Source organism: Ipomoea nil, unplaced genomic scaffold (assembly GCF_001879475.1).
Source record: "Ipomoea nil cultivar Tokyo-kokei standard unplaced genomic scaffold, Asagao_1.1 scaffold3321, whole genome shotgun sequence".
Lineage (NCBI taxonomy): Eukaryota > Viridiplantae > Streptophyta > Magnoliopsida > Solanales > Convolvulaceae > Ipomoea > Ipomoea nil.
In genome coordinates, this window is record NW_017619749.1 from 3,386,619 (window position 1) to 3,399,460 (window position 12,842).

Below are 12,842 nucleotides of genomic sequence, written 5' to 3' on the forward strand. Positions count from 1 at the left end.
ATGGGGCTGATTATATATGGTAATATAGGTAAGGTATGACTAATTAACCATTAATTACAAGTCGCATGAATGACAGTACAATAATATAAATATTTTAACATAAAAATAAGCATTTGATCCTGATATATACTCGCATAAAATAATACATAATACATATTACAGTCACCAATTAACCATATGTAAATGGATAAACATAAACAAAATTTATGGGGTTTGGAAAATTTATCTATTATGGTGGGGGTGATTATATATGGTAATATAGGTGATGTATGACTAATAAGCTTGATTAAAATTTCAAATTAATGTAATCTTTAATTAAGCATCGCCTGAATCACAGTACTTCCATATAAACATTTTAAGCATCAAGTGTGTTAGCAATCATAAATTTGGTAGAAAAAAAGAAATTAAAAGGGAGGGTGGACCATAATTGATTTTGATAGTCCCTGTACGTTATTGGTTACTGGTGAATAACTGTGTTAGCTCCATATGGACTTAGACAATAACTCCAATTCCAACCAAATAACAATCCAATTTAACCCTCCAATGTCACAAAGTCCTAAAATTTATAAGTCAATTAAAATTCGATAACAATAATAATACTATATATGCAATAATATAAGACATTTAATGTTACAACAACAACAATGTCGATCTCCCACTTATATTAATTCTTTTGAGTATGTAACAAAGAAAAGCTGCACCTATTAAATCCTACTATGTACGTATATCACACTGAAAAAGAGTAACAAAGAAAATCTGTATTCAATCTGTAAATTACAAAGAGGTAAACTGTACTAGGAAAATGTAACGTATACTGATTGGGCATGGGGTAGGGGCGTGATATAATGTATATACACAGGAAAAAACAGAGGGTAAGACATAATTATAAACCAAGAAAGAAAAGTGGGATTATTAATTAGATGGATAATGGTAAGGTGTTGGGGAGGTCCAAAAGGCAAAAGAGAACAGAAAGAAGAGAACGCAAAGACAACTAGGGGAGAGTATTGATTGGAGGGGAGGGTAGGAGGGGAGGGGGGGGGGGGGGGAGGTGGAAGGTATATTAATGCTCAGGGACAGGCAGGACACAGTCAAGTGCTCTTAGTCACGCAGCTGTCATTCGTTATACAACACCCCCTCACCCCCCACCCCTACCCCTACCCCCACCACCCACCCGATATCATCTTCCTTTCTGAAATACAGCAAATTAGAGTTTGCAGCTGTCGGATAATCAAACCTCCCTCTCTTCTCTCTCTCTGTCTCTCTCTCCTCCTTTTTCTTTCATCAATTCTATCTAAAACTTAACATATAGCTGCGCTGGGCTCGCTACCTATAATATCTCCACAGCTATCTTTCTCCCTAACCCTTTGTTTAATTTCCACCATCTTTTTCTGGGGTTCGGAGAGATCGATATATACACAAGTGATCATCATCAGCAGAGTTGATCGGAGTTGGTTTAATATATACGAGGAGAGGGGTTGCATGGTAGTCTATTTTTTTCTCGACTACCGTTCTGCACAAGATTGAGGCGGAAACAACTTCTTTTTTTGCACTTTTAATGAATTAGAGGTTTTGGGTTTTCCTCGTACATATATGGCTTACCAGCATTACCGATCGCCCTTCGGCGACACCACCTACACCAAAGTCTTCGTCGGAGGCCTCGCATGGGAGACTCCCACCGATGTAATGCGCCGTTATTTCGAACAGTTCGGGGAGATTCTCGAGGCCGTTATCATCACGGACAAGAACACCGGCAAATCAAAAGGATACGGATTCGTAAGTCTCTTCTTTTATGTTTCCGTATATTTATATATATTTATGTCCGATCATCGGTACGAGGTTTTAGTTGAATCTTCCTATTCTTATTATTATTATCATAAAACAGGTAACGTTTCGCGATCCCGAGTCCGCCCGGCGGGCTTGCGACAACCCTAATCCGGTGATCGACGGCAGAAGAGCCAATTGCAATATCGCTTCCCTTGGACGGCCACGGCCGTCTCCCCCTCGAGGTATTACATACATTATTATTATTATTATTATTATTATTAATTATGCTATTGCTATATCCTTACCTTTTATATTATATTATATTCCTTGCATCTTATCCTAAACCACAAAAAATAATATGAATTGAGTGGTTAAAAATTAAAATAACTTTGGTAATAATAATAATAGGTAGGGCTCAAGGAGGAAGTCCATACCAAGCAAATGTGGTGCCACCACAGGGAGCATCATCTTCTTCCTATAGTGGAGTGGCAGCGCCATTACCACCCCCACCCCCACCACCTGTGATTTACCCACCATATGGGTAAGTTTAATCTTACCTTCTTTAACATTTTTTTTTTTAAATTTTTATTTTTATTTTGTTGCATTCATTATATTCATTGCCGGGTTGATGCCACTAGTAAATGAGAAATGGTCCATGTGATAACACTGCAGAAAGGCAAAGATCAATGTGTTAAAAATGTATGGCAGGCTTGCCAGTGGTGATATGTGAAAAAAAACATTCACACCACTTGTCGTCTTCCTCGGATCATAAAAAAGAAAATATAGAAATTCGTTTTTTACATTATTGTCAAAAAAAAAAAATTTATAATTGAATGCAGTTGGTATTGGCAGATCAATAATAAATAGATTGCCAAGTGATTGGTATGAGTTGTCAGTTACGTTGCACAGAACATGCAATGGCTTTTCTTCTTATTATATTATCTTAAGGTAATTAACATTATTAATACATGATTTTAGCTGGCTAATCGATGTTAATTATGGTAGAACATCATCAGATGAACAAGAATATAGTCAATAGAAAATATACGTTAAAACCTAGGCTTAGCTCCAAATTTATGGAGTTCAGGATATAATTAGATAAAGTGGGGAACTGAGTTATAAAAAAAATATACGTAGAAAAAAAATAAGGAAATGCATTATGTGTATATAGTAGGATGCGACAGCATTGACAACTGTCGTTTTGGACACGAAGCCCTTCCCACATTCATATGATCATATGTTTCACATTAACGTTGTCAATGATTCATTGCTTCTAGTGTTGGTTTTCTAGTAATAATTGGATTGGGTTGTTCATGAAATATTAAAAAAAAAACTACCTTAGTTAGAAATTTAGAATTAATCGATATCAGTAACATTTCTTGTACTTGTAGTGTACATTTTTCCCCAATAAAGCTTATACCATTGAACTAATTATATACCTGTATTTGATTATAAATCATAGTGGTCCATCCAACTTATGGTAACTGGTAAATGTGAAAAATAATGATGATGCTCGATCAGCTTATACCACCCACTTGAATTCTTTTGCAAGTTTATATGACGTACAAACTTATGTCATATGGGGTCTACAGACTACAATAAATATAATATATGTATATGGTTTGAAGTATATATAGGATTTTCTTATCGCATTTTTCTTTCATAAAAGTATTCCCTTTTCCCCCATTGTTGCATAGAAAAAGGGTGGACAAAAGCATGGACCATCTCACTTTGTACATGTTGCTTGAAGATTACACGAACAAAGTTGCACGGCAGAAAGATATGTAAATTTTTGTTAGATTAGATGCATATTGACATCTAGGGCACCAACTTTGGTTAAGTAAACGGGATAACTTATTATGGACCGACTATATGTCTAGTTTTATTTGGAAATGTAATTTAATTTATATTTTGTTCATCATCTTCATATCAACTTATTAATTTGCATGTGGAATTTGACAGTGTTGAACATTTACTTTTTTGTGTAGGTACGCTGCCTACCCACCAGATTATGCTTACCATCAAGTAAGTACTAGCAATATTTACTAGGATAGATTTTAGTAATTACTCCGCAGTAGACCTGGCAATTATGGTGTACACAGTCCGTTAACACGACATGAAATTAGACATGAAAATAATATATTGACCTCTTAAGAACCCGTTATGTTTCGTGTCTTAACGGATTAGGTGACTTAACTTTAAATTTCAGTTTTTTAAAATATATTGATAGGTTTAACCGGTTTCGTGTCATATTGTGTCTACATGACCCGAAACCTATTAACAAAATGTGTCTATCAACTCGTTTAACCCGTTAACAAATCATGTTCTTGTTAAAATTTTGAACCCGTTAACTTTAATGTTCGTGTCGTGTCTGTGTTTAATCTTTATCGTGTTCGTATTGATCCATATACACGAATTGTCAGGTCTACAGTGGGCAGTAAGTTTTTTTTGTTAATTATTAAAGGCGGTAATTAATTAATTAATGTGGGGCTGAATATTGTACGATACAGGGTATTTATAATCCACAGTTTCAGCAAGCAGCAGCGGCACAGTATTACCCTCATCACCATGTGTATGGAAGTTCATCATCATCAGGCATGGGGTCTCCATATGGTTATGGATATTCCTTGCCGGCATCGAGGGGAACATTTTCTGCAACGTCCCAACGTTTCCATGGGGGACCGTCTTACCTTTACTACCCTACTCCTCAGATGGACGCCGCCGCCGTGGCTGCCGCCGCAGCTTCCTTCTCCCCCACCGCCTATCCTCCCTCTCCTCTCCCACCTTTGCTCCAGCCTGCCCCCAGGCATCCTTTCCCAACTTCCTCCTCTGGTATGTCTGTCTTTCTACCCTCCTCCTCCCCATAATATTTTCTGTATAATATTTACCACTACGTCAAAAGGTATATAACTAATAGTGAATGTGCAACTTTATTTTTCTATATCGCCTACATTTTTTAGAACAGAGTGTTGAACTTAGCCTTTCACCTGTCTCTGCCCAACAATCATAGTCACTGATTGCTGGACTTGACTTTGCTCGACCTCTGACTAACAAGTTTTATTATGAGATTAAATTTTTAGTTAAAACGGAAGAAATTATTGTTATAATGGGTAAACAGACAAGGGGATTGGGTGGTGGGGGGCCAGGAGGGGAGGGCTAACCATGTGACATGAGCTGGCCAGTTTGATGTTGTGACCCATGATGGGTCAAATGAAAATCATATGCCAGGGAGGCATGCATATATTTGTGTGTATATGTGTAAAAAAAACAGTAATATATATGTATAATTAACTGGCATGTCATGTGAAGCTTTGTATCTATAGTCCGGTACGGTAATAGATTCCTCTGAATTTTCTGTTACTCAAGTGCTTTTTCTCCTCTTCCTCACCCTCGATTTGTACGTACAACTTTTCTCATCAACTGACTTAAACCCAGTGTAGGATTCCATTCTTTTTTCGGAAAATATGAAAACTGTTAAAAAAAACATCTGATCTTGTAATTTTCATTCTACCATGCAATGTTGCTGTTCAACACCGGACACTTGTCTTGCGACTCTATCACCAGAAGTAAATCAATTTAAATTGTTCATAGTTGATCAACTCAAACAAAAAAAGTTAATAAGTCATTATAATAAAAGTTAAATTTAAAAATTGGTGATTATTAAATAAGAATCTGACCAATTTTGATTAGGATTGTCTCAAAATTTGGTGAGGGTAGACATAAATACATAATGGGAGCCACATCTTTCTTTACTCATTAATTTTGTATAGTAATATCTCGATTCTCGAGAAATTCATCAAGTTTTACCCTGATTAAAGCATGCAGAAAATGGTCCACATTTCACTCAGGTAAAATGCATATATTATATTATATATATAAACAAATGAAGTAGAGCTGTAGAGACGAGGACGTACACATGTATGAATTGACTGATTTTCGTACAAATTAATGTGTTGTTGTTGTTGTTCTTATGTGGACTAATTGGTGGGTGCAGAGCCACAGACTCCACAGCAAACCTCAACTGAAACGACCGAAGTTGGGGCTGTTACCTCGGAGAGCCCAAAAACCTATTAAAACAACCACACACCACCGGACCGGAAACGGAAAAGATGAAGAAGTGGAGCTAGCTCATAAAAACCACCCACCGTACCGGCGATGACGTCAGATTAAATTAATTCATGAATTTTCCAACTGTACAATCCTTAACAAAATTCAGTCATCTTTCTCAGCTCTACGCATTGCACCAATATCTGCAGGTTTCTCTACTTCAACTCTCATCTCACCAGGAATGCCATCACCAATTCTTCTTCTTTTTTTTTCCCCTTCTTTAATTTTTGAGAAGAAAATTCTTGGTTCATTTATTTTTTTTTTCTTAAATTTAATCACTAAACCTCTTTGATTAATGTATGATGAATTATAACAGGGAAATTTATCATTTCCTCAATAAAAGATTCATGACAACTTGTTCACTGTTCTCCTGAGTACTTAGAGATTTCCTTGTTTTCAGGTTACTGTTAATTAAACACTTTTTACATGACAGAGTAATATACACATTTGTGGAGAATTTTTCCTGTGCCTTAAGCCCATAATCATGAAATGGGATTGGACCTGGATCTGGGTTCGGCCCAGTAGTAGGCCTTGAGTCGGCCGGGGTAATTTATATCATGCACCACAGCGCACATAGCAATGTGTGCTCAGGTACAAAACACGCGCGTTTCATGCTGACATCGCTCCGTCCGTTCGAACAAACCAAAACTACATTATGTGTATTCAGTTAAAAATTTATGTGTATTGTGTTATGAGTTTATGTGTATTCAGTTAAGAGTTTATGTGTATTATGTTAATAATCAAACCTCATATGTGTATTCGGTTAAAAGTTTATGTGCATTATGTATTATGTTATATTATGTGTATTCTGTTATGAGTTTATGGGCATTCGAAACAGAATTTTTTTTTTTTAACAACTTAACAAAACGACGTCGTTTTGGGAGGCGCGGGGCACACAGTGCTATGTGCGCCGTGGTGCACGGTATAACGATTGGTCGGGCTGGGTGTTGTTGCTATCTCTAAGAAAAAATATTACTACATCCATTTTATTTTATATGTTGATTCGATTTATGAGGTTTGGCTAAAATAGTTTTAATTTAATTTTTCATAATATTAAGTTGAGTATTAGTATATAAAATTTATATATTTAAAAATTATATTAAAATACTATTAGATACAAAAAATTAAATTTAAAAATACCCAAAAAAATAACAAAGAAGAAAGAACTAATCCCACCAATAATAATTAATAAATATTACAAGTAAAATAAAATGGGACAAAGTAATTATTTATTATATTTTATTGAATAATATGATACTTGTAGACTTGTAGTTACTTTATATTACTCCGTATTAGTTATTTATAAAGAGTTTGGAGTCATAACCCATAATGCATGGCTCTTATTTCAGTCTTGAAAAAGACATGAAACCTTTTGATTTGTTAGCAGACAACTAACTGCAAAACAGGGCCAGTCCTCCATGGCATGCTACCTTTTCAAATAATTGATCATACCGGAGTTGTTGACTTGATGTCAGGTAGGCCTAAAAGGTCTCAGCACTCAGCAGCAAACTAAGGATTTCTATTAGCCTATCTAGTTTAATTTGTTACGTTGATTCATATTTTCTTTGAATGCGTTGGCCAAAAATTGAAGTATATATTTCAATCATTATATATGCGCGCTGCTTGATTGCATGCATATTGTGTGGGGTAAAGGGGTGCAAGTACCCACGAGCCATGGTCGGATCGGAGTTAGTTCCGTGCCACTGCAACACAACCCATCCTCAGGTGTCGGAGCCGCCGCTCTAGAATTCCCGGCCACCGCACACACATCAACGGCCGCCAGATGCGCTTTGAATGCTGGAAGTGCCTGGCCATGAAAATAGAGTACGTGCAGACATTGACGGGAAGAATTGCAGGGTTCACTGGGTTTGCGTATCAGTCGTACGTTTTATAACGTTTTCATTTCACGCACATCAGATGGTAACACAGTTCATGGATGGAAGCTAGTGGTGAACATATAATATATATATATATATATATTTCTATTCCTGAGAACTAACTTTAACCTGCAAACTGTGAACTTTTGAAAGGTTGTAGGTAACTTTTTACTATTACATGGTTGCAATGTTAGGACTTCTAAATATGTCCGGAGGACCTTGCGGTGTAATCATGTAATAAGTGCGGTGCAATTCTTCACAAGTTTGCACTTCGCAAGTTAAGATTAGTTCTCACCTAATTATATATATATATATATATATACTAGTTTTTTACGCGCAATAATGTCCAATGCATTTTTTTTTAAATAAGTACTTTAAAGTATATTAAGGTAGGATTATATTGGAATTGTTCATGCATAGATAATTGAAGGTTGAATTTGCGTATTTAAATAGGTAATTCTTCTTCCAAAGGTTGAGTCCCCAACCCCAAGGGCCCCCCACACTCCGACCCGACAGAGCATTGTAGGAAGATGTAAATCACGGTGACTCAATGGTTCAGCAGACAGGGCCAAATGCTGATACGCACAAGGAATCTGCCCACTTTGGACATAATTCCCGCACTGCCGCTGCCGAGGTTCAAACCTTGGTCTCTTCTCCCAAATACTACCCACTAAACCATTGAGCTAAGCCCGTGCGGGTTAAATAGGTAATTCTAAGTTTACAAATGCAAGATAATATAGTCAAGATTGATTATAATTGTCAATAAAATAATTGTATAGGTATGGTTGAAACCAAATACGGGACATAAAGGAAAACAAATAAAAATTAGGGCATAAAATATTAAATATATACCAATATTGTTTGAGGAGATTCCGACATTAGGATTTGTGGTTAAGTTCTATTAAGACTTAGCTTTAATATTAGAATTAGATTAGTGGTGTTGTTATAATTCTATATTAGACTTTAATATTAGAATTAGACTAATGGTGAATTAACGGAAAAGTTAAATAGATAATCATATAATTAAGGATAAATTATAAAATCTTAAAAGAAAAAAATTAAAACCTGAACAATATGAACCATTCATTTGATTTAATAATTTGGCGGTCATTTTTTCTACCCAATGTTAATAATTAAATAAATTCGCTGGTCAAATCCGCTAGTATAATCCGCTAACGCTAACCGCTAACTGCTGATTGTCAAACAAGGACATTGCGAGGTAGTTCTCACTTCAATTTGTTGTGTGATTTGAATACTCTCTTTGTCACAAAATCTCTCAAGTAGTTAATATGGTTGGCTTTATTAATTATATATATTTTTTAATTTTTTCATGGTATTAATAAAATACTTGGTAAATAAATATATAGCATTATTTTGTATTATAACTTTGATATTTAATTAGAAAAATAGTGCACAAAAAAGATAATAGATAATGTAGTGAATATAATCAATTGATGACTTTGAATGTAAAAATTTTTACATTTGAGAAAAATAAAGACAATATAACTAATGAAAATATTTCTTTTAATTAATTTATTGATAATTAATAATTTTTTTCACTGAATAAAGACATTGTAAGGATAATGTAGCGAATATAATCAATTAATAAATTTGAATATAAAGAATTTTTATATTGAAGAAAAATAAAGACAATATAACTAATAAAATTATTTCTCTTATTTAATTTATTGATAATGAATAATTTTTTTTTTGAATAAAGACATTGTGGACACATAATTCTAAATTAAAGAAATGCATATGTATTATTTTTCGTTGTAACTACTAAATTATTATTTATATAATTTAATAAGAGTAAAATAGAGTCCTAATTATGCCAACTTTGATTGGGATGAGGTTCGAACCTAAGACCTTTTTTTATTGAAATCAATGAGTAAGTTAACGGTGAACTAACGACAATTCTTAAAATTTTAACGGAATTAGTAACGGTGTGTGGGTATTTTAGGAAATTTTAGTAAAATTTAAATCTGATCAATCTTTTAATCAATCTGAGCCATACATTTGATTAAAATCTGTGACCGCCATTTTTTCTACCCATTATAGGCCTAACTCTCTTGAGCTCTTATTAGTATAGTGTATATATATATATATATATATATATATATATAGAATTCGGTTCTGGTGTGAACTTTAGGTAATGTGAGAACGTGTGCACCTATCTCAGCCGTGCGTTGTTTGTTGATCAGTGAGCGTGGGTGAGGGTGCATGGTAGTCATATGCACCGCACAACAGTGGCACATCTCCTGGGGGACTAGTTTGGAATTTCACTTTTGGATCTACGTGGCCGTAACCGATTCAAATTCTACTTGTCTATTCTCTCTTCCCTATAATTGTCTATTCTGTCGTTTGTATCTGCCTTCCGTTTGTACGTTAGTTCACATCGCTGCGTTCCTCTCTCTATTGCCGGGCGATTGTGCGATAACTCATGGCGCGATCAAGTGGGTCTTGCCGTTCGACGCCGCCATCAGCTGGGTTGCTCAAAATTGCGGTGGGGAACCGGCCATTCAAGCGGCGGTCAGGCTTTCGTCCTCCCATGCGATCGTCTTTGCGGGGGGGTGTCGAACGTGCGGCGTCGGGGGTCCCATCTAGGATCGGTGCAAGGTCACTGTCGTCGCGTCGGAGGACTCATAAAGGTTAGCTCTGTTTCTCATGTTTTAGAATTCATTTCTATTCAAATGTGGTTGTGGGCTATCAGTGTTAGACAATTTTTTAGGGCTGATAGAAAAAACACAATCCCAAAATGCAGAATGTTCTATGTGAATTAAGGCATGCAATTAGTACAATTAGATCAAGAAATAAAAACTGGAATAGTAGTGAGGGAGGGGGTGGGCGTGAGATTAGACTAAACAAAGGAAGTAAGGTATATAATTTAGCTAATCTTCAGAATGATCATTTTTTCTGACTAATCATTTTTTTTAATGTAATCAGAATATAAGTTGAAAGATATTAAAGATCAGCTTTTGTATGCATGTCCATTTTAGATGCAAACTGCTGGCAGTGCTTTTGATGTCACTTAGGGTTCTTTCTAGCTTGTGTCTCTTTCACATATGTGTTTGATATTGGTTGGTTTTAGATAATTAACTTAAATAGATCTTATGATTAATGAATTGCATTAATTGCATTAATTGCATGTGTGGTGGCCTGTAATGAGTTATGACAACTACTCTGTATTTTGTTCCTTTATTCTGAAGCTTGGTTTTAATTTAGTGGTAGGGGGTATTTGATTTGTTATTTTAAAGATCTTTGCCTCCACATTTTTGTCTTGGGAAGTTGTAATAGGTCTTCTGAAATATAAACCTGATAGAAACTAGTTGTTCCCAAATTGTACATTGTGATATATCAATTAAAGCATTTAGTTATTAGAATTTAATCAGGACCGCCATAAATCAATAATATTAGTTAAAGCACGTGCATAAAGAACCGGTTCTAACATGAGTTAGTATTAAACGAACGAAGTCCATTTTCGATGCAAATTGATGGCGATGCTTATGCTGTCATTTATGATTCTTTCTAGCTCGTATCTCTTTCACATATGTGTTTGTTGTTGGTTGGTTTCAGATAATTAGCTAGAATAGGTCTTATGATTAATGAATTGTGATATATCAATTAAAGCATGCAGTTATTACAATTTAATCAGGACCGCCATAGATCAATAATATTAGTTAAAACACGTGCATAACGTATATAATGAAGCTAAGCTTATGTTTTGTGTTTGGTTTGCATCTACCATGATTGAGACATGTTTTCCATATTTTAAACCAATTCTAACGAAGAAATGTATACAATGGAGCTAAGCTTATGTTCTGTGAAGTGTAACGGTGTCTAATGCTCAGGTGGGGATGCACAACAGACGGCCGTAGTAAGCGATGATCGGAGTGATTCTGACGAGGACTTCTACACCCCGCCACGCCGCCTTGACGATCTGGAGTATGAAGGGTCTCCGCGTGCTGATCATGGACGCGAGGACTGCCTGTTCCCCCTTATTAATACGAGGGGGATGCCTAAGGAGCTCGCCCGGGTAGTCGAATCACTAACACCACGTCAGAGGCGGGGTGTCAGTAGCATTGGCATGGGGAGTCTTCTAGGGTTGCGCATCAAGGAGTTGCCACTACGCCTTGGCTATTGGTTAGTGTCTTGCTTTGACCCCTCGAAGATGGAATTGGATTTGGGCAACGGAAGAATCATCAAAATAACCAAGGAGGATGTTGCAGCTGTGTTGGGGCTCCCGAATGGTATAATCCCGATTACAGAGCGCGATCCCCAGGTTGTAGGGCGCGACCTGCGAGAATGGAGGACTAAGGTAAAGCAACAAAAAGGGAGGGTCACGATCAAGGCTCTGAGCACACTACTTTTAGGGCTCAAAGATGGGGGGGTTTGGTTTAAACGGCATTTTAGTGTCGTTGTAAGCACGCTTATTGCAAGCACGCCCAATGGGTATGCGAACCAGAAGATTGTGCACATGTTTAGCGATGTTACCAAGATCGGTGAACTGGATTGGTGTGGATATCTCTTGCACTCCTTGGTTAGTACCTTTGGTAGGTGGACCAAGAACACCAACCGCAAATTTACGGGACCACTGCTCTTTCTAATTGTAAGGCCTTGTTTTAAAATGCATGCTTGAATGTCCTTATGAATTATCTTGTCCTAATTTGTGGGTATTCTTCTTGGTGCAGCTGCTATATGTTGATAGGGTGGTGGTGGGTGCGCGGGATGTCCCGAGGTCAATCCCAGTGTTGGACGGGTGGACCACAGAGTTGATTAAAGCACGGGAGTGTCGAGAGGTTACAACAGGGGGTTTTGGCAACGGTTTGGTGGATGCACATCCCAGTGCATCTGGCCATCCTAATACTACGGAATCACTGATGCCAATGTCACCGGCAGTCCAACCTGAAGAACAACGAAACACGGGGATACAGGCAGTGACCCATGTGGCCGCCTCTGCGAACAACACGGTATGTCAGTTATATCCTCGCCCTCAGTGTCCGTTATCCTCGTAAACATTGACTTTATAGGGTGAAAACAACTTTGGTGTAGGGCTTGCACGAGGAGTTTGCAACCATGTCTGGGAACCTCCTT

General features: G+C 36.7%; 1 protein-coding gene across 1 annotated transcript; it reads left to right on the forward strand.

Moving 5' to 3' along the window:
• The first annotated feature begins 1,158 nt into the window (after positions 1 to 1,158).
• Positions 1,159 to 6,239, forward strand: LOC109170669 (RNA-binding protein 24-A). Its single transcript, XM_019319871.1, has 6 exons — positions 1,159 to 1,773; positions 1,883 to 2,006; positions 2,173 to 2,305; positions 3,753 to 3,789; positions 4,275 to 4,596; positions 5,759 to 6,239. Exons 1-6 carry the CDS (start codon positions 1,591 to 1,593, stop codon positions 5,836 to 5,838), a joined length of 879 nt encoding a protein of 292 aa, XP_019175416.1. The 5' UTR covers positions 1,159 to 1,590; the 3' UTR covers positions 5,839 to 6,239.
• The last annotated feature ends 6,603 nt before the right edge of the window (positions 6,240 to 12,842 follow it).